We start from the raw sequence: 22,520 nt of genomic DNA, 5'->3' as shown, positions 1-22,520 counted from the left end.
ACAGGTGTCTATCAGGTGAGGGCCTTTGCATTGATTGTACCTGTAAAGCTAGCTGTCTTGGCATAGTTGATGGTCTTGATTTTGTCTAACGTCTGCTGACTGCAATGGTGAAGGCAGGATGATTCCAGATAGAGAAATCTGTCCTGGAAAGGATTCCTGAAGTTGTTTTCTAACTTCTGATGATCTGCAGAGAGTTCTTTCTAATGTCTCTACTTTGAACTATTACTTTGGAGGAGAGGAGCCAAGAAAAGAAAAACAAGTTTAGTTACACTCTGGCATTTAACCACTTTTTGGCTAAGCGTGGCTCTTAATGCTTTTAATTACATGCTTAATTATATTCTGTTTGATTTTAATAGTAGTTAAGCCATTATGCCTCAGAAGAATTTTTTATGACTGATTCTCCAGATGTAAAATGAAAGAGTTGGTCCTCATGACTTCCAAGACCCCTTCTAGTCCTTGGACTTCTATGCTTGATCACTCAACATGAACTTCAGGGTCTAAAAGAATTATTTTTATGAAAGGCAAAATAATAATCACCCCACACTCCATCCAGATGAAAATTTGAAACAAAGTTTACTTACTATGTATATATAAAATGAAAATGTAATTTTTATATACCATAGGAGAGTACTAAGTGATTAAGGGATGAGTAGAAAATAGCATGAACTGTAACTAATCCTGTTTTTTATTTTCTGTATCTTATGATGTTTTAATATTTTGGGGGCCTTCCACACCCAGGGAGAGACTGCATCTCCTAGGGTTAGCTAATTCCCAATTATAATAACAACTTGCCTAGGAATATACCTTTTGTATGCAAACCAACCGATTTTGAGACTATACCTCCAACTATTCCTCTTATCTAACTCTCACACTCCACACCAGTATTTTCCCTGACCTAAGTTATCCCAGGGGCAAGTACCAGGCTATTAGAGACCACCCCTAAAGCCGAAAGCTTGCCAGAATGATTCACGCTGGCTAATCCTAAAATGTTTACCCTGCCCTGCCTTGCCTTTCCCACACCACCCCCAATAAAGGTGCTGATCTCAACTTTTCACTCCTGCTTTTGCCTCCTGACCAAAACTTAGTGCTCCCCATGTGGCCCCTCCTCTCTGGAAATGTGAGTATTAATTCTTCTGTAAATGGCATTGACCGCTCCATATCATCATTCAGTTATCTCCATAGATTAAAATTCCATGGGAACAAATGAGATAATGACCTACATTCAGTTTTGTTGCCTAGTAAACTGGGGGAATTCTATGCTCCTTATGGCTGTGGCTGGTTGTTTCACTTGCATAGGACACCTTACAAATGAGAACCCAGACTTTTAACTCAGTTTCTGTGCAGGCCGGGTAGCTTTGTAATGTTTTAGGATCACACATCCGTCCCCTGGACTGGGCTGAATTTTCAAAATAAATTATTTGTTTTTTAAAGTATAAGGTGACAAAGGCATCTGGGGATAGGAATGGAGAATGGCAGATGATCACTGCAGCTATTGCTTGTTCCTTCTGGAACACTTAGTCATTGAGCATGCCCCTATGAATCTAGCTCCCTGGTATTATCTTCCCATATGCAATTGAGTTCATTATTGCTTAAAACCTCGTAACGATAATAATAATAGCTACAAATAATTGGTCACCTCCCATCTATTTCTAATCCTCACAACAGACCTTCACACTAGGTCTGATTATCTCCAATTTATTGTTGAAGAAACTGGACTCCAAGAGATTTTCTCATTGTCATACAGCTAGAAGGTGGAGAGCTAGTAAGTAAAGAGCCAGGATTGAGAATCCAAATCTATCTGATTCCAAATCTTTTACTCTTTCCCATACCTTACACTGCACTGGAATGAATTCCATGGTGCAGAATTCCTCTTCCATCTGGCTGTGAACCACTGGTACCCCATATCAGTCATGCAATAGTTATCATGGCCACTAAGGCTCTTTCCATGGCATGACCATGTGCTGATACTCTTCTGGTTGCAGAGGGAAATCTTTTATCATCTCTGGCTCTTGCTTCTTAATCTGAAAAATGAGGGATTAGAGTAGATGTCGTTTATGATAACTTGAATTCTTTTTTTAAAAATAATTTATAATTTATTTCCAACCTACTTTTTAAAAAATACATTTTTATTGATTTCAGAGAGGAAGAGAGAAGGAGAGAGAGAGATAGAAACATCAATGATGAGAAAGAATCATTGATTGGCTGCTTCCTGCAGGCCCCACACTAAGGATTGCGCCCACAGTCCGGGCATGTGCCCTGACCAGTAATCAAACTGTGACCTCTTGGTTCATAGGTCGACACTGAACCACTGAGCTATGCTGGCTGGGCAATAACTTGGTTTGTTAAAATAGGATTATAACTGTGCTAAGTATGATGTATGAGAAATTTATATTTTATATCCTTATTTCCAAAGTAGATCTGGAGTACCCAAACTATCCAAGTGTGTTAGTTTTATTTAGCTGAACATTTTTACTTTTCTTCTTTCACATAATTTCAGAAAGTCAACAAAGAACATAAACTGGTTAACCTTAAAGAGAGCTATCTTTAATAGCTCAGAATTTAAAGTACAAATAAGAAATGGATGTCTTTAATAAACAAATGATGTGTCATTTGGAACAAATGCAATATGATGTGTGGGTTCATCCAACATAGTCATCAGGATACTTCAGCATACTTGGCGTAGTTAAAATTCCCAAGGTGTATGTGTGTCTACTTGTGAGTCTTAGTATTTAATTTTACCACTGATGGGTCTCGCCAGGGCCGTGCTTCCAGCTGTCTTTTTGTCAGTGGGGATGGATGGATATACACAGATCCTTCTCTTGCCTGATCCATCTTTTGACCTATGGCTTACATGAGTCAGATGTTTGGCTCATTAGAATCTGTAACCATAATAGTGAATTATTATCTGTCCTACCAGGGGATTGGACCCAAGGCCTTTTCCCATTAGCCCTAGAGTCTTGTCCAATGATGGTGAACCTTTTGAGCTCGGCGTGTCAGCATTTTGAAAAACCCTAACTTAACTCAGGTGCCATGTCACATATAGAAATTTTTTGATATTTGCAACCATAGTAAAACAAAGACTTATATTTTGATATTTATTTTATATATTTAAATGCCATTTAACAAAGAAAAATCAACCAAAAAAATGAGTTCGCGTGTCACCTCTGACATGCGTGTCATAGGTTCGCCATCACTGGTCTAGTCCACTGTCTTCACCAATCACTCAATTCAGGAGATGTGAAATTGTTACATCAGCCAGGCAAGTCACGTTACCTCATTGTGCTTCAGTTTTTACATTTTTCCACAGGGATAATAATACCACTGTGATTCTCAATGGAAGCCAGTATTTTGCCTGGTGGTATATATTGACTATAAGTAGTTGACTCACTTTTAAAATAACCCAATCAACTGGAGAGAAAGACAATATACAAAATTAAAAACCGTTCTATTGACTAAAACCTAATTATAACTAAGTTGAAAATTGGCTTTTTTTTAAAAAAATGCTTCTTCAAACATTTTCAGTTTGGAGAAAATTTGATATGGGGAAAGGACATTGAAAGAATAGGAAGATAATTTTTTCTCTTTTTGAGTCAAAAGTTTTTGAGGAAAATACAAATCCTAATCCCTGATTTTTCTTGCTATTGCAATAAAGTGTACTAGTCAATAAAAGCTGCTATAACACAATGTTCCTTAATTTTCAGGCAAACTACCTTTTGCTGTAACATAATATTGTAATTATTAGAGTGTATTTTTCAGTATATTTCCTAATATAAATGATTAGTCTGAATTGTGATCATGAGTGGCAGAGTTAACACTTCAATCCATAAACCTGTATTGAACTATGAATGGAGGTAGCAGGTCCAGAATATTGGTAATGAGGCTGAATAAGCATTTAAAACAGGGCGTGATCCTAAACAACACCAACATCCCTGGTTGCTGCCTAGTTAGGAAAGAAATGAGCCGACTTGCTAGACGAGTCCAACAGAGACTGAGGAGAAGCTCTGAATTGATGAGAGAGTTCTCACATTCTGTTCCCATAGAATGACATTTGTCAGGCAAAAAGAAAATTGCCAGGAAATGTGCTTTTCAACAAAACCTGAAAACGGGGCTGTAGGATTTCAATGTTAAAGCCAGGTTTTGGTATTATCAGTGCAGTTAGTCTCTGAGAGCGGTTGGCCACTGTTTTGCCTGCTATAGCTGAATACCCCACATGTCATGTCACTGTACACAGAGAATCCCTAGGCAGTGGTTCTCAACCTTCTGGCCCTTTAAATACAGTTTCTCATGTTGTGACCCAACCATAAAATTATTTTCGTTGCTACTTCATAACTGTAATGTTGTTACTGTTAGGAATCGTAATGTAAATATCTGATCTTAGGCGACCCCTGTGAAAGGGTCGTTCGACCACCAAAGGGGTCGCGACCCACAGGTTGAGAACCGACTAGCGTGTCCCAGTGGCCTGAGGCACCTGCAGAATGACAGTCATTTTCCCGTCATCTAAAAATATGATCAGTCTATTTGCTAAAAGGAATTCTGGCTCCATAAATTTATTTTTATTTTCTTCCACCTTCCAAACAAATAAGTTACACATTTTCTTCAATCATCGGGAAATGTGGACAGGTTGTCTTAATTCAGTGTGCAGCCCAACCAGGACTCCCTCTGGAAAATTACAGGAGACAAATCCAGTCCTGCTCAAATGGAATAATTATGAGGTTGATCTCATGTATAAACATGTTGATTTCTATGAATACCTCAATTGTATCTTGTCTACTTCCTTTTTAGCCTCTTTGTAGTTACATTGTGGAATATTTTCTTTTTCTCTTTATTTTTTAAATATATTTTTATTGATTTCAGAGAGGAAGGGAGAGAGCTAGAGAGATAGAAACATCAATGATGAGAGAGAAACATTGATTGGCTGCCTCCTGCACGTCCCCCCCCCCCCCGGGCAGGGAGGGGATGGGGGGATAGAGCCCACAACCCAGGCATGTGCCTTTGGTCGGAATCGAACCTGGGACCCTTTAGTCCACAGGCCGATGCTCTATCCACTGAGCCAAACCAGCTAGGGCTCTTTTTCTCTTTATATCCTTTACTTCTACTGCTACTTTGAAATTGTCATCACAGCAGGTAAAGCATTTGCCTAATGTAAGAAGAGGAGCGCTTATAGATCTATTGACAGTGATGAAGAATTGAGAAGCTTCCTGGCTTCTGGGTTCTGGTGGGAGTGGGGAACAGGTTCATCGTGTGAGCAGTGAGAAGGGCTGACTGCAGTCATTCTCTCACAAATCGTAAAAGATAACCTCCGAAAGAGAGTGAAATTGTGCAAGCGAGCGTGGCAAATCAGATAATCACCACTTTTTTTATATAAGCAAATGTCCTCAGGCAAAGGTTGGCGTTCAGATTTAGATCAGACATTGAGTTTTGTGTCCTGTATAGTGAATTTCATGTTAAAATTCTGCAAATCTTTTCCATTAACAGAAGTAATCAGATCTTTTCCATTATTCATTTCACTTAGAAATGTGCATGTTTTCTGTGATTCCTTTTCTCTGCCACCTGGTGGGTTATACTCAAAACTGCAGTAGTAATGTCCTGGGTTGAACATGTCAGCTGATGTTCATGTTTTATGATTTATGTCATTTAAATGTGATTGACAGACACTGTTAATACACATTTTAAAGCCCATCATTGGTTAATAATAAAAATCCCAAGGGTATCTAGGTTTTTTTTAATATTCCTTTAAAATGTATTTTTTAAGTTATTTTTTACTTAGGCACATTCTGATGGAGAAATGAAGGGGTCATAACTTTGGGCAAGAGCCTTGGTGAAGGTCGCTAATTTCTTTTGGGTTTTAAATTCATTTTTATTATAGTTGACATACAATATTACATTAGTTTCAGATGTACAACAAAGTGATTAGACATTTACATATCTTAAAGTGATCACCACACTAAGTCTAGTAACCATCTGATACCACACATAGTTATGACAATATTATTGACATGTTCCCTATGCTGTACTTTACATTCCTATAACTTATTTTATATCTAGCAATTTCTATTTCCTAGCCCCCTCCCCCCGTTTTTTTTACCTATCCCCCTACCCTCATGCCTTTGGCAACCATTAGTTTATTCTCTGTATCTACGAGTTTGTTCTTTGGAGTTTTTTAAAATACAAAAAATTTCAAGCATACAGGAACATTGAAAGAATTTTACAGCATGTAAGCATATACTACTCCCTGCCCCCACAGAGATTCTACCATTAACATTTTACTTGATTTGTCACGTATCATGCATAGGCCTCTCCCTCTGTCTATTCTTATATTTTTAATGAATTTTAAATTAAGTTATTGACATCAGTATACTTTTCCCTAAGTGCACTTCACTGGTGATAGTTCAATCTTTGTTAATAATTACTTTTCTTTCTTTTGAGGTAAAGATTACATTCAGTTTGGTGCACAAATCTTCAGAGTACCACGGGATGAGTTTTGGTCTCCTTTGAATGCCTATAAAATACAGAACATTGGCATCACCCCATTTTCCCTTCCCTGTCCCAGTTGATCCCTACCCCACTCCATCAGAGGTAACTGCTCTTCTGATTTTATCCCCATAGATGGATGGATAAAATGTCTGTTTTAGAACTTCGCATAAACGAAATTGTACAATGTGTACTTTTGGTGAGGCTTCTTTTAGCAACAAACATAATAAATTTATTACATGATGTTCTACTCAAGCTATACAGTATTTCTTTTTTCTTGCCTCTTATCAGCCAGCATCTTTTTTGTTTTGACTACTAATAATCTTATATTTGTTCCACACTGATCTAATTTACCAAGTACTTACAAATCAAGGTTAAATGAAAGGAAGCAAATTACAGAAAGATACATACAGATAATTTATATGTAAATTCTTAAAATATAAAATAAAATCACATGCATGCTTATTTAATTCTCTTAACCAGAGATTATTTATCCCATTTCCCCCATGATAAAATTTAGGCTATTTGTTCTGGGCCCTGGAACTAGATTAGAATCCTCATCTTGACTCAGCACACTTATAAGTGTTCATGTTATTTCCCTCTTCTACCAAATTTTCATCAACATAATGTTTTTGAAATCCATCCATGTTGTTGCTTGTATAAGTTGATCTGTTCTCTTTATTGCTGAATAGAATTGCATTATACAGGTCAACCACAGTTTGCTTATCCATTCTCCTACTGATGGACACCCAGGCTTTTTCCAGTTTTTGATTATTCATAAAAACTGGAAAAATCCCGAGTGCTGCTATGAACATTCTTGTTCAAGTCCTTTTATTAACATATGTTTTAATTATGTTGGGTGAATACATAAGAGTGAAATTGCTAGGTCATATGATAGGTGTATATTTAGTTTCTAAGAAACTGCCAGGTATTTTTCCAAAGTGGTTGTACCATTTTACCTTCCCAATAACAATGTTTAAGAATTCTGGTTGCTCCACATCTCCATTAACCTTTGATGTTCTCTAGGTCTTCTAATTTTAATAAGGGGATGCCAAGCTTACATTCTGGATAGAAGATTGCTCATTAATCAATTTTCCCTTCATCAGAAATATGGGTAAAAGGCTTTTAGGCTCCTTTTACAAAATATCACCTAATATTTTCTGTTACTTAACTCTTATAACAAATTTAGGTATAAGGAATCATAAATAAGAAATCATTTCTTGAGGACATATAATCCATTCATTCCTGTTAAAATCCAAATTTCATCCCTGGGGCAGAGAACTGAGTATTTTGGACAGCTTTTGTCCATTGCCTCCCCATGTCATTGTTTTTCTTGAGTTTCACTTTATGTTATACTTTTAGTTTCTTTGAAGTACTATAAAGAACAGCCACATGGAACTCAGTACATATTTACTAAGGAAGTCAGGGAGACATAATCTATACCAAATAGCTCTCCCCAATTCTCCTGTAATTTAACACTGGGAACATCTAGGCTTCTTTTTCCTGAGCAGTAGATAGTTTTTGTTTGGTTGCTTGCTTGCTTATCTTATACTCCCTATGACTCTTAGGACTGATCCTTCCTCTCTTTGTTTGGTAACTAGGAAGTTTAGAAATTACCTACCTACGTTGCCAGAATTTCTGGTATATTATACATTTTTTTGTATGTAACTCCTAGCTTTATTTTACAATATTTTGTTTTCCTCATCTTCCTCTCTTTACCTATTTCAATCCTTTTTTATTTTGTAAAATTCCTCAAATAATTCCTAGATTAAGGTTAAAATTAATTAGACTCGTTTGGTACACTGTTTAAAGCACTGATTATTAAGAGATTCTCACTAGTGATATATATATTTGAAATAGAGGTGAAACACAAGAACAGGTTAAATACCATTCTTTTATAATTACGGTAATTAGAATTGCTAATCATTTAATAATAGCATTATTCACAATAGCGACAGGGCAGAAACAACCTAAATGTCCATCAAAAGATGAATAGGTAAACAAACTGTGGTATATATTCATATGATAGAATATTATTCAGCCATAAAAAATAATGAATTCTAATCACACTACAACATGGATGAACCTAGAAAGCATGTTAATAAATAAGCCAGATACAAAAAAGACGAGTATTATATGATTCCACTAAATGAGGTATATAGAACACACAAATTTATAAAGACAGAAGGTGGGATAGAAGTTAACCAGGGCTGTGAGAGTAGAGAATGGGAAGTTATTGCTTAGTGGTTATAGAGCAGCGGTTCTCAAACTGTGGGTTGCGACCCTTTTGGGGTCGAACGACCCTTTCACAGGGGTCGCCTAAGACCATCGGAAAACACATATATAATTACATATTGTTATTGTGATTAATCACTATGCTTTAATTATGTTCAATTTGTAACAATGAAATTGGGGGTCACCACAACATGAGGAACTATGTATTAAAGGGTCGCGGCATTAGGAAGGTTGAGAACCAGTGTTACAGAGTTTCTGTTTGGGGTGATGAAAGAGTTTTGGAAATTATAGTGGTAACAGTTACACAACATTGCAAATGTACTTAATACCACTGAACTGTACACTTAAAAATGGTTAAAATGGTAAACTTCATGTTATATAATTTTTACCACAATAAAAAAAATTAAAAACAGGTTAAATATCATTCTTTTGTGTTTAGGGTAAATAGAGCTGCTAGTCTCTTAATGGGTTGTTAGAGGTTGCCATCCAGTTTTTCCACAAGGCATCCTAGAACCCATGTGAGATAGTTGATCATTGTAAAGAAGATCATGTTTTAGTAAAGGAACAATGTTATAATTGAAAATTACGTTTAAGGGTATAGGACCAAGGAAACAGTATTACGTGAATTGCAGAGATGACCAGAAATATATTGTAAGAGCCAAGACACTGTAATAGGACTTGAGACTATTGTGTGTGTTCATACATAGAGAGAGAAGGAAGTTCAGAAAGACAGCACCTGGCTTTACTAAAGGCAGGGGTGACCCAGTGCAAGGGGTCCCGAAATCTCTAATATGGTTCAGAAAAATGGTCTGTCCTGGGAGTCAGAGCAGCGGGGCAGGGAGCCTGGGAAGGGAGACAGGACAGCAGTCAGGCAGACGGTCTCCCTGTGACATACTTCTAACCATGACAGGCAGAGGCAGACAGGAGGTAAATACCTGGGAGGTGAGCATATGAGGGCACAAGTTCCCGCCCACTGGGAGAGGCACAGGGCAGCGCTCCAGCTTCAGGGTGGAGTGAAGATCTACTCAGTTTCATAGATCAAAAACTCGGAAATAGGGTGTCAGCAAAAGTTAGCAAAAGCCTTGAGAATATTTATATCCTTCCATGAAGAATTTTGTTTGTAAGAACGTTATTTCACAGAAGTAATTACTGAGTAAAATGATGTTAACTATTAGTACATTTTTATAATAACTGCTTACAAATAAAAAATTGTGATTAACTTAAATGTCTAACGATAAGGAAATCCCTACAGCAAAAGAACATGTAGCCATTAAAATTGCTGGTGTGGCCCTGACCGGTTTGGCCCCGTGGATAGAGCATTGGCCTGCGGACTCAAGGGTCCCAGGTTCGATTCCGGTCAAGGGCATGTACCTTGGTTGCAGGCACATCCCTAGTAGGGGGTGTGCAGGAGGCAGCTGATCGATGCTTCTCTCTCATCGATGTTTCTAACTCTCTATCCCTCTCCCTTCCTCTCTGTAAAAAAATCAATAAGATACATTTTTTTAAAAATAAAATTGCTGGTATGGAAGAATTCTCAAGGCGTGTACTAAAGATGTTTCCATGTTTGTGTGCACTATAGGCTGTTCCTTGGTTAGACAGCACTTCTGTAAGTACACCTCTGGAAAACTGAAAGGAGGTCACAACGCCAACATTTTATGACATTATTTATATTACTCAGACCTTCTTTTGGTTGCAGAGTAAGCTCTTGGGATGAGAGGTCTCTCTCTCTCACTCATTTCATATTGTTAATATGTAGAGGTAATTTTATTGCCTTAGCATATTTTACAGAAAGAAGATTTTTATAACGTCCTGCATAAATGCACAATCACAAGACTGTTTTGAAAAGTTTGCTTCTGTTATTGCAGAGGGGCCCTGCTCGGTAGTAAATGCCTCTCACTAATTCATTCATGGAACACCTGCCATGTGCCCAGGAACATCTACCATGTGCCCAGCATTGGTTCACGTCAGACAGCCCCTGGTTACAGGTTGCTTACATTCTGAGGGGGAGGGCAAGGTAGGTCACCAATAAGTAAACCATGATTGTAGGTAGTGATGATGCTATTGAAAAACTGAACAGGAGAGAGCAAGCCTGGTTGGGGTGGCAGCTGTAGGTACAGTGTTCAGGAAAGGCCTCACTCCGAGAAGCAGATGTGTGACCAGCCATGTATGTCACGCCAACACACCACGAGAAAGTATTTTGCACCTGACACTTCTATCAAATACAATTCATACTCATATGCTCTGTGGTAAAGTATGGCTTGACGCAGGTGGTATATTATTGAGGAGAAACTTTATTTTTTTCTTTGAATGTTTTTTTTTCTTGTTTTATATTTTTATTAATTTCAGAGAGGAAGAGAGGGGGAGAGATAGGAACATCAATGATGAGAGAGAACCATTGATCATCTCCTCCTGCACGCCCCCTACTGGAAATGGAACTCAAAACCCGGGCATGTGCCCTTGGCCAGAATCAAATCCGAGACCCTTCAGTCTGCAGGCCAACACTGTATCCACTGAGCCAAATGGGCTAGGATCCCACCCACCCTATTTTTAACGGAACATTTAAAAACATATTGAAGTAGAGAAAATAAATAATGAACCCCATTCACAGCACCCCACTTCAATAATGATCAACTTCTGGTCAATCCTGTTTTCTCTGTACCTCTTCCAGTTCACTAATGTCCCCTCCCCCACTCTGTGGCTTATTTGGAAGCAGACATCGTTTTACTTGTAAATATTCTTGTATTTATCCTGTGTTTATTTTATCTCCCGCTCCTTGTATAGTATCTGTTACTCAATAACTAAATTGATGTGTTTGCAGAACCAATAAACAGTGGAGTGGCTGGAAAGAAAGGCAGGCCAGCCCCTAGATCAGCGGTTCTCAACCTGTGGGTCACGACCCCTTTGGCGGTCGAACGACCCTTTCACAGGGGTCGCCTAAGACCATCCTGCATATCAGATATTTACATTACGATTCATCACAGTAGCAACATTATGCATTGTCTGCCATGCCGGAGTGTGGACTCGGTTCTGTGGGTCCCGGGGAGCCAGGTCAGGGCCTTGAGTCAGCGAGTGATATAAAGCCATCACTCTGCCCAACACAGGAGAATTGGAGGCCTCTGCAGAGGGGTTTTTAGGAGGCTGTTGTACAGATGCTGGCAACCAGATTACAGTTGTGTGTGGGAGAGAGGAAGAAACTTAGAGAAGTGGAAGGGGGAAAAGGCAGAATAAAAACATCACCCAGCCGTACAAAGAGTAAGAGGAAGGGAGGCAGACAGTGAGGCAGAGCAAGGAAAAGGAGGGAATAAGAGAAAAGGAAAAGGGGGCGAATGCTGCAGTACTGGGGAGAGGGGCGCAGAGGACAAGGGGCTGGGAGGTTCCTACCAGCGGCTCTCACAGTGCGTGCCAGGCAAATGCCTGCTGAGAGGCATTGTGGGTTTCCTGCCAGTTCTCTTTGCCTCTAGGGTACAGTGCCAGCAACTCTCAGGGAGACGTCTGGGTTCAGTGTTTGATCCAAGGAGGGGAGGGGGGAGGGAGGACAGAGGAGGGAGGGAGGGAAGTGCAGCAACAGTAGTTCCCAGGGTCCTGTGGGGATGGGCAGCATCAGGGACATGCCCAGGAGCGGGGGAAGGTGAAATCTGGGCAGGAAAGGAGCTGGGGAACCGCCTGAGGGAGTGTCTCCAGCCAAGTGGGAAGCGCCCCGGGCCAGGTCCTCTCCCAGAAGAGCTGGGCCAGCAGCAGGGCACAGGGGCTCTGGGCAGGAGACCCTGTCCTGGCACAGTGTGTTTACTGGAATGCCAGTGGCTCAGGACACGGGCAAGGAGGTAAGGGCAGCCGTCCTGTCCCCAAGCACACACTGCACTTGAGGTGTGGAGCCACCTGCTGTTCCGAGTCCCCCTACCTCCAGACTTAGGGGCTCAGGACCCTGGCAGAGCAGATCTTGCCAGTGAACAGCATTTGGAACCCACAGCTTGGCAGGCAGGGAACCGGGGTGTGAGGTATTTCATTTTCCTGAACTGGCAAGGCTTAACCAGGTGGTCTAACCATCATGAGTAGTCTGTTTTAGGGGTGACAGGTGGGGCTGCCTCTCCTCTCAGCCAGACGGGGTTGTGGAAAAAAGCTCAAAACAGCCAGCTCAGGCCCTAGCCAACAAATCAGTGTTTCCCTCTCTCTCATTGGTTGCTTCTTGTATGTGCACTGACAGGGGCTCGAACCCCAAACCTTGGCATATGGGGATGACACTCTAACTGAGCTACCGGGCCAGGGCTTTTAACGGGGATATTTCTGTCCAAAGATACACTAATAGGAACAGTAAACCAAAGGGTATGGGATTGGCAGATATCATTCATACTTCCCCAGTAGGAAACTCCACGTATCTGACAGAAAGGGGAGCAGCCACCCTTAGCTTATCTAGCTCGAGAGCTTCGGTCACAATCTAATGTGCACTTTGTTCCCGTGAAAAGGACAACCTGTCCCATTGCAGCTGCCAGAGGCTTCAGGCCCCATTGGACGGTTTTGCTACTTCTCTCTCTGGCCCTCCAGATGCCCCTGGACCAGATCAAACAGGAGCGCCTGCCCTCTGGTCTGAGTGTCTGTATTTAAAGCTGGTGCAGTCGCTCATCATGCATTCGCAGAGAATGGTTCTAGATAAGGATGCTGTTTCTGAAATGTGACAGTTGAATTTCTAAAATTCACAGAACAAGCTTTCAACAACATGTTCTCATGGCTCTGCCTTAGTTAACAGAGTGGGCGGAGCGTAACTGAAGCTACTGTTAACTGACCATTGCTCATGGACACTTCAGATGCCACACTCTGCCCGTGGAAGCCTGTCTTTCCCCGGCTGTTCCACCAGATTGCCTCCTGGGCAGCCAGCCGTCTTGGGCCCTGCTTCTATTTTTTTAAAAAATTTAATAGTTTTACTTTTGCACCATTTTCCCTTTGGTAGGCTCTCTACAGCCCCAGATTTTCATAGGATGCGAATTTTCGGAGCTAGAAGGAAATTGGAGCCTCCAGTCTTTGTTGTCACCTAGGGTAGAACTGCGGGTTGCCAAGGCAACCAGATAATCCAGTATTGTTTGTAACACTAAATTAGAATTGCTCTCTGTGCATCTGAAGGAATAATGTTTCAACACTTTATCACAGTTGCAGGTGTTGAGGTCAGAGCCTTTCAAACGTGTTTAGTTTGTTTTTATGGGCACTGTGCATCTGGAAGGGGGGGGGGGTGTGGACAGAGAGGACCACTGCACCCAGGCTCTACCCCATCTACAACACAGAAAGGCTCCGAGGGTTTGGAACTATCTGCGTTCCCAGCTCAGGTGCCTCTGGAGTCAGTGTTCTTTCACTCAGCGTCATGTTTTTAAGGGCGCATCCATGTTGTAGCATGGTCACTGCTTCATTTCTTTGATAACATTTCATCTGTTCATCCATTGGTGGATGTATGAATCCTTCCCACTTTTTGGAAATTGTGAACAAAGCTTTTATGAACATTTGTATACACGTTTTTGTTTGACTACCTTAAGGTACATACCTAGGAGTGAAATGTCTGGGTCATATGGTAATTCTATGTTTAACTTCTTAAGGAAACACCCAACTTTTTACAGAGTAGCTGAATCATTTTACATCCCCACAAGGAATGTGCCAGGGTTCCATTCAAAGTGAAAGACAGCTGTTTGCCACATCTACTGTGAGGAGGAAGACCATTCTCAGCAATCACACAGACGGTGGACATCCCAGAAAATGTGGACATCACTCTGCAGGGAAGCACAGTCATTGTGAAGGGCCCCAGAGGCACCCTGTGGAGGTACTTCAACTACTTCAATGTAGAACTCAGTCCCCTTGAAAAGGAAAAGAAGAGGCTCTGGGTTGACCAATGGTGGGGAAATAGAAAGGAACAGGCCACAGTTCGCACTGTGTGCAGTCATGTACAGAACGCGATGAAGGGCGCTACACTGGGCTTCTGTTACAAGATGCGGTCTGTGTACGCTCACAGGAGGGCCCACCCTCTTGTTCCAAAGCTCCACTAGAATTGGGACTAAGTTGCTGATGGTGAAAAAAGACGAGCAGATCCGCAAGCATGTGGCCTCATTCTCTTGTCCTCTTGTTCATTGACTCCTCTCTTAGGGTCCTTTATACTAGACTGAATTTTCACAACACTGAAAACCTGGGTTTTTTCTCCCCCTCAGTTGGCATTGAAATCAGAACTGCCATAAAGAACAGCTGAGCAATGCATCAGGCTCTTTGTGGCTTAGAGAGAGCTTCCGGCCCACTCTAAATGAGATTTCTAATGCCACACAGGCTCCAGTGGGCATGTTCCAATTTCATGGTCATACGTTACGGGCATTGTTCTAAGCCTGCATGAAAGCTTTGGTAAGCCCAGCTGCTCTGAGCTTTGCATCAACTGCTTGGGCAAACTGGCAGCCCCTGTGCCACATTCTTTCCAGACCAGAAAGATTGTTGAGTATTACAGATTTTTTTCTGGTATGAAGCATCCTTCAAGATAGGTACACGTGTCCTTGAAATGTGGCAAAGGCCAGTGGGATTTTTTGTTAACAATTTATTTTTAGCCCTGGCTGGTATTCTCAGTGGTTAGAGTGTTGGCTTAGGCACTGAAGGGCATGTGCCTGGGTTATAGGTTCAATCCCCAACCACAGTCAGGTTAGTGCAGGAGGCAACTAATCAATGTGTCTCTCTCACATCTGTGTTTCTCTCTCTCTCTCCTCCCTCCCTCCCTTCCACTCTCTCTAAAAATCAATGGAGAAAATGTTGTCGGGTGAGGCTTAACAACAACTACAGAAAAGAATTTATTTTTAGTGAGGTAAATTTCATATACAATAATTCTTCTAGATCTTAAGTGTACAATTGGATGAATTCTTTAAAATGTATACACCTAAGTAAGCAACCCCCCCAATCAAGATGTAGAACTTTTCTGTCACCTCCAGAAATGGTCTTCTGTCCCCTTCTTTTCTATTCCCGCCCCACCCACTAGGCAACAAATTTCCTGATTTCTATTGCCATAGATTAGTTTGTGTCTTTTCTATAATTTCCTATAAATGGAATCATACCGTATATCATTTTTAAATCTACTTTTCTTGTGTCTAGAATCTTATTATTTTAGATTAATCCTTGTTGTCATTGGTATCCATCATTTATTATTTTTAATTGGTAGTGAATATTTCATGATATAAATATGCCAAAATTAGTTTACTCATGTTTTGAGATTTACCATTATTATGTGATCAACATTTTGTTATTTTTTATTGCTGAGTTATATTCCTTTATATAAATGCACCATAAATTGTTTATCTCTTCTCTAGTTGAGGGACATTTGGATTGTTTCTACCTTTTTGGGAATTATGAACAAAGCTGCCATAAAGATTCCTGTAAAAGTCTGGTTTTGGAAGTATGTTTTACCTAGGAGTTTGATTGCTGGTTGTACAGTAAATGTATGTTTCACTTCATAAGACACTGTCAGATCTTTCCCCACAATGGTTATACCATTCTCACCAACGGTGTGTGAAATTCTAATTGCTCTACATCCTCATTTCAATCATTTCCATGGGAGTGGCATGGTGGTATCTCACAATGTCGGGGGATTTTCATGGAACTTTGTGTATTTGCATCTAGGCAGGACAGCTGGGACCAGCAGGAGGACCCTGGCAGCAATCAGGGATCTGGTGCTCCACACTCCCCTTCTTCCTGTCCTTTACCATGTTCTACTGATTGTCCTTCAGAGTCTCCCTACATCTGACCTTTTCTTTATTTTCAGAGTTGTAGTTAGTGCTCTGACAGCTTCTGTTTTGGGGTTGAACTCCTGAACCTGGGCCAAACTCCAACTTCTGATCCAGGAGAGAGAGGGTTGTTGAGGGCAGGTAGTATCAAGAAGGGTATCTTCCTCTCACCTCTACCTCATTTCAGCCTTCTGGCCTCCTTCAGGATTATAGTTTCACTGGAGTATGCAAGTCAGATCAGATATCATGGTCATTCTATCATGTGGAACAGAAAGTGCCTTGGGTATTGAAGATGATTCCCAGGAATCATAGAGCTTAATTCAGTGATCATCAGAGCTTCACTAGGCATATATGGTCAAGTGGGGTGGTGAACATACAATAAAATATACAGATGATATATTATAGAATTATACACCTGATACTTATAAAATTTTATTAACCAACTAGAGGCCCGGTGCACGGATTCATGTACCAGTGGGGTCCATCAGCCTGGCCTGTGGGGATCAGGCCAAAACCGGCAGTCTGACATCCCCCAAGGGGTCCCAGATTGCTAGAGGGTGCAGGCCTAGCCAAGGGACCCTACTGGTGCACAAATCCATGCACCAGGCCTCTAGTATACATATAAGATCTTTGGTTAATCTCTTCCTGCCCTCCCCCCTCCCCTCTCCCCTCTGAGATTCATCAGTCTGTTCTGTGTTTCCATGCCTGTGCATTGAGCATCTGCCCCTTGGTGGTCAGTGTGCATCACAGCTACCAGTCAAACAGTCACTTAGGCTTTTATATATATACTAGAGGCCTGTTGCACGAAAAGATTCGTGCAATAGGCCTTCCCTTCCCCTGGCTGCTGGCACCGGTTTTCCTCTGGCACCTGGGACCCAGGCCTTCGCTCTGGCCAGAGCTGCCTTCAGTCTTCGCTCTGCCGCTTTGCGCCCATGTATGCAAATTAACCGCCATCTTTGTTGGCGGTTAATTTGCATATCTCGCTGATTAGCCCACGGGAGGCGTAGCACAGGTACGGTCAATTACCATGTTTGCCTATTATTAGATAGGATATAGATGTCACCCCAATAAATTCAATAAATAAATAACAGATGCTCCCCCTACCCCCAAAGACTATACAGTCAAGGATGACTTCAAGGTTTTGAGTCTAAAAGGCATCTCTCTATAGATCCTAGACTTTCATCTTCAGAAACCCATTGTTTTGTGGGAGCTCTCCAGGGTACTGGACTTCTGCCTGAAAAACGTCTCTGACATCGCAGACTAGTGTTCCACACCTACATCTAACTGACATCTCTGTGTGTCTTGAACATTGTCCTCTTTATACCAGGTTTGTTTTTTATGTTAAAATGACTTTAACTTATCTTGCATTTTACAGAAGTCTATGAATGATTTCTTTTTCTTTTTTTTTTTTTAATCTTTATTGTTCAGATTATTACATTTGTTCCTCTTCCCCCCCCCCCATAACTCCCCTCCTCTCAGTTCCCGCCCCACCCTCCGCCCTCACTCCCCACCCACTGTCCTCATCCATAGGTGCACGATTTTTGTCCAGTCTCTTCCCACATCTCCCACACCCCTTTCCCCCCCAAGAATAGTCAGTCCATTCCCTTTCTATGTCCCTGATTCTATTATAATCAACAGTTCATTCTGTTCATCAGATTATTTATTCACTTGATTCTTAGATTCACTTGTTGATAGATGCATATTTGTTGTTCATAATTTGTATCTTTACCTTTTTCTTCCTCTTCCTCTTCTTAAAGGATACCTTTCAGCATTTCATATAATCCTGGTTTGGTGGTGATGAACTCCTTTAGCTTTTCCTTATCTGTGAAGCTCTTTATCTGACCTTCAATTCTGAATGATAGCTTTGCTGGATAAAGTAATCGTGGTTGTAGGTTCTTGGTATTCATCACTTTGAATATTTCTTGCCACTCCCTTCTGGCCTGCAAAGTTTCTGTTGAGAAATCAGCTGACAGTCGTATGGGTATTCCCTTGTAGGTAACTGAGTTTCTTTCTCTTGCTGCTTTTAAGATTCTCTCTTTGTCTTTTGCTCTTGGCATTTTAATTATGATGTGTCTTGGTGTGGTCCTCTTTGGATTCCTTTTGTTTGGGGTTCTCCGCGCTTCTTGGACCTGTAAGTCCATTTCTTTCACCAGGTGGGGGAAGTTTTCTGTCATTATTTCTTCAAATAGGTTTTCAATATCTTGGTCTCTCTCATCTTCTGGCACCCCTATAATTCTGATGTTGGTACGCTTGAAGCTGTCCCAGAGGCTCCTTACACTATCCTCGAATTTTTGGATTCTTTTTTCATTTTGCTTTTCCGGTTGGATGTTTTTTGCTTCCTCGCATTTCAAATCATTGACTTGATTCTTGCGCTCCTCTGGTCTGCTGTCGGGCGTCTGTATAATATTCGTTATTTCAGTCCGTGTATGCTTAATTTCTAGTTGGTTCCCCAATATAAGATCGAGGGTCTCATTAGATTTCTTGAGGATCTCACAACATTTATCGGCGGTCTCACCAGTCTTTTCAAGGGCCTTACTAAGTTTATCGGCAGCTTCTAGACAGTTCTTAAGAGACCTTAAAAGTGTGGTTCTGAACTCAATATCCTCCATTGACAGTTTTGTCCTGTTTCTTTGTCTCCGCATTTTTTATGCTTTCTTGGTACACCCCCTAGTGGTCTTTGTGTGCAGTCTTGTTGCCTTTAAGCCTTGATTGATGTCGGCAATACCGGGGGTGAGTTGACCTCCAGGCTAACTGGCTATGAGAGTCCGCTGGGTCTGCAGTGGGAGGGCTTCTGTGCTGGATCTCTAAGGCGGTGCTAATCTAGCCTTTGCCTGAGGCTATTCGGCAAATGGTTCTGCGCAGGGCTTGGGCGGGGCGGGTCCCCAGGGATCTACAGGGAGGGCCGGAGTGAGCAGTTATGGCTGCTCTCAGTTCCTTCCCCAGGGGCTCTGCCTCTCAGAGTCCCAGCAATGGCTGCAAACCTCGGAGAGAAAGCTGCCTTTGAGTTCCGACCGAAGCCAGACAGTCCCGCTTCTCCCGTTTGAGTCTTGCTCCCCAGAGACTCGCCCGGATCTGGAGCTCAGAGTCTGAAACTCCCTCCCGATTGAAAACAACAACCGCGCCCTCCGCCACCAGCCCGCTCCGCGCGCGCACTCCGCACCTGAGTATTTCACTTCAGCACTGCGCCTCCTCTGAGTCTGGGTATGATATTCTCTTTCCTCCGAGTTGTAGAATTTCCACTCAGCCAGCCTTCCTGTGGTTTTGGATGATGTCCGTTCTGTCCTTTAGTTATATCTCTGAAGTGGTTGTTCGAGGCAGCGATCTCCTGCGTTAACCTACGCCGCCATCTTGGTTTCTCCTATGAATGATTTCTTAAAAGCACCACCTTACCCCACCATGTTTCTCTGACAGTTGTCAAAGTAGGCAGTTAGTACGTCAACAGCTTGAGCATCAGCATCTAGCAAGGATTTCATACCAACCAGCCACACACCAAAGAACTTGGCAGCTTTTCTATGTTGTTTTTAATACAATGGTCCTTTTATAACAGCTTTTAATCCCAACACAAATTCTGACTGCCTATGACTAAGACATTCTCTCTTCCATCTCCTCGGCCACTACGTAGATCAAGCTACCACGGTTTTCCAATTCAGTGATTCTCAAACTTTAATGTACAAATGAATCACTTGAGGATTTTTTTAGAATGCAGATTCTGATTCTAGATTTGGGGAGGGGGCCATATTCTGCATTTCCAAAAAGCTCTGGTCTATCTGATGCTGTTGGTCCTTGAACCACACTGAGCAGTAGCAAGTCTCTAATTTTCCCACTTGCACTCTTGCTCCTCAACACGAGTTATTTTGAAACCAAGAACTCTTTCAGTGACTTACAGTTATGCTTAGAATGAAATTGAGACTCATGGAATGCTGCATGGACTGGCATCTGTTTACCTTTTTTGCCACATTACGTACAAGCTTCCTCTCATTCTCCACATTTCAGTCACACTGGTCTTTGACTGCACTTACAGAGAACCACATTCTCCCCAGTCCGAGAGCTCTATGCACGCCATTTCTTCCTGAAACTCCCTCTCTTCTGTAGAACTGCCTCTTTCTACCAGCAAGTCTCTGTGGCTCAGCTTAAATGTGTCCTTTTTCAAAACACCCAACTAGAAGGTAAGCTCCATCGAGACAGAAACATGTCTGTTTCATTTACTGTTGTAGTCCCAGCATGCAGTACACACTCAAGAAAAGAAGGGGTCAGTGGGGAAGAAGAGGGACATATGTAATACTTTCAACAATAAAAATTTAAATTAAGGATAGAAAGGAAATATTGAGTGAATAAGTATAAATACCACAAGCTTTACCCAAACAGGTCTTGATTAACATAGCTTTTAAATAGTCTCAATTAGATTACTTCGTTTTCTAGCTGGTTATTGCATTTTGAATAATTGACTATAGCTTTCTAACTTCGCTTCATCTCTAGGATTTTCTGCTTGTGAATCCATGTTGTTCTCCCTCATCACCTGCATATGTCTATGTCCTAATGCCCAAAACCTGTTATTGTGATACCATGCATGGCAAAGGGGACAGGGCAGATGTGATTAAGTTGAAGATCTTGAAATGGGAAGATTTCCCTGAATTATCTGGCATCAGAGTTAAAGACAGATGATGGCAAAAGCAGGCGGGAGGGGGAGGAGAAGTATGGATTTGAAGTTGCTATGCTGCTGGTTTTGAAGACGGAGGAAGGGGCCAAGGAATGCAGATGGCCTTTAGAAGCTTGGACAGGCAAAGAAATGGATTATTCTCTAGAGCCCAGAAGGAATACAGACTTGCTGACCCATTTTAGACTTCTGGTCTCCAGCACTGGAACACAATAAATACGTGTTCTTTTATGCCACTAAATGTGTGGTAATTGATCACATCTGCAATAGAAAACGAGTACAGTTAATAACATAGCATTACAACGTCCAAGTTCCCGGATGTGAGCCCAGGGCCAGCGCTGCCAGCAGGTCCTTCTAAAGAGCAGCATCAGGCCGAGAGTGCTAACTCCTGTATAACCATACAGGGCGGCAATGACCACACATGTGAGAAGGATTCCATGACCAGAACTGCCTACCCAAGCCACAGGAGACTGCAGAGGTATGCGTGAGCCCAGCCAAGACCAAAAGAACTCCTCAGCAAGATTACGATGGAGGGCAATAATAAATGCTTATTGGTTTGAGCACTGAGTTATGGTGGTTTGTGAGACAGCAATAGCTAACTCACTCCCATGGAATTCAAGGCCTTTGGTAGGAAGCCATGAACCCAATGCATATACCTCGTCTTATCTCTTGTTCAGAAAGTGTTTTGTTTATACTGGTCTGTTTCACGTCAACCACACAATCCTTGTTCCTTCCTCTCGAGGTGCTTTTCTCCATGTCATCCCTGTATCTAGGCAGCTTTCCCACCCACATCTTTGCCTACTGTTTCAGAATGTCATTGACAGGCATTTGGCACATACTTCTGGGAGCTTCCAAGCTTTCAAGTCTAGTCAACTGATGCCATGTGGGATTCGGTTAGGATCATGCACTGTGCTACCAGTATTAAAAAGGCTTTTAAGTCATTGCCATCTGTAAGCTCTCAGCAGAACAAATACTTTGGAAAACATTTTCCCCTTAGATGAGAAAGTAGAGTTGGTGAGAGAGCTGCCAAAGTTAGTTTTTTCTCTTAGTGAGAGGGAGGTTTACTGATTCTTTGAGAGTTCATGGAACTCTTATTTCTTCAGTCCCATAGTCAAGCTGTCTGATGTGCTCATTGGCACTTTGATTATTATTGTATTTATAAATGTTAAGAGCTCATCTGGCCCCAAGTTAAGCGGCTTGTCATATGTCTTCGCCATCGAAGAGTTAAAGCTAGCTACGGAGCCTTGAAACCAGCCAGTGTTCTGAGGCAAGAGCTGCAAATCTTGTTGACAATCACAAAATGGCGACTTGGCAAATGCTCGTATTGCATTGTAAAAAAGAAACACTGCAGCCGTTATTGGTGGAGTGCCTAGCCTGTGCCAAGCCTTGGGCTCAGTCATGGGGCCACAGAGGTGAATAACACAGAAATAGCTCTT

General features: G+C 41.6%; 1 protein-coding gene across 14 annotated transcripts in view; it reads left to right on the top strand.

Annotated features, from left to right (window-relative positions):
• Positions 1-22,520, top strand: part of LOC132219655 (uncharacterized) — a 44,751-nt gene that overhangs the window by 5,448 nt on the left and 16,783 nt on the right. For 4 of the 14 annotated variants that reach the window (XR_009449552.1, XR_009449549.1, XR_009449554.1 and 1 more), the window contains exons 3-6: positions 14,334-14,503; positions 17,599-17,757; positions 20,452-20,596; positions 20,907-21,562. The exons of 5 other annotated variants lie outside the window; for them this stretch is intronic. Coding sequence is in view for 1 of the 9 variants with exons in the window: in XM_059672054.1 (XP_059528037.1) it covers positions 14,334-14,503 (170 nt within the window). In the remaining 8 variants the exon portion in view is untranslated. Of the gene's footprint in view, positions 1-6,426; positions 10,164-14,333; positions 14,504-17,598; positions 17,758-20,451; positions 20,597-20,906; positions 21,563-22,520 lie in introns of those variants that run through there. 5 more of the 14 variants (XR_009449547.1, XR_009449550.1, XR_009449551.1 and 2 more) reach the window with 5 other exon arrangements.

The sequence above is a fragment of the Myotis daubentonii genome, chromosome 17 (genome assembly GCF_963259705.1).
Source record: "Myotis daubentonii chromosome 17, mMyoDau2.1, whole genome shotgun sequence".
Classification (NCBI taxonomy): Eukaryota; Metazoa; Chordata; class Mammalia; order Chiroptera; family Vespertilionidae; genus Myotis; species Myotis daubentonii.
Note: the sequence above shows the minus strand (reverse complement) of the source record. Positions and strands in the feature narration are given on the sequence as shown.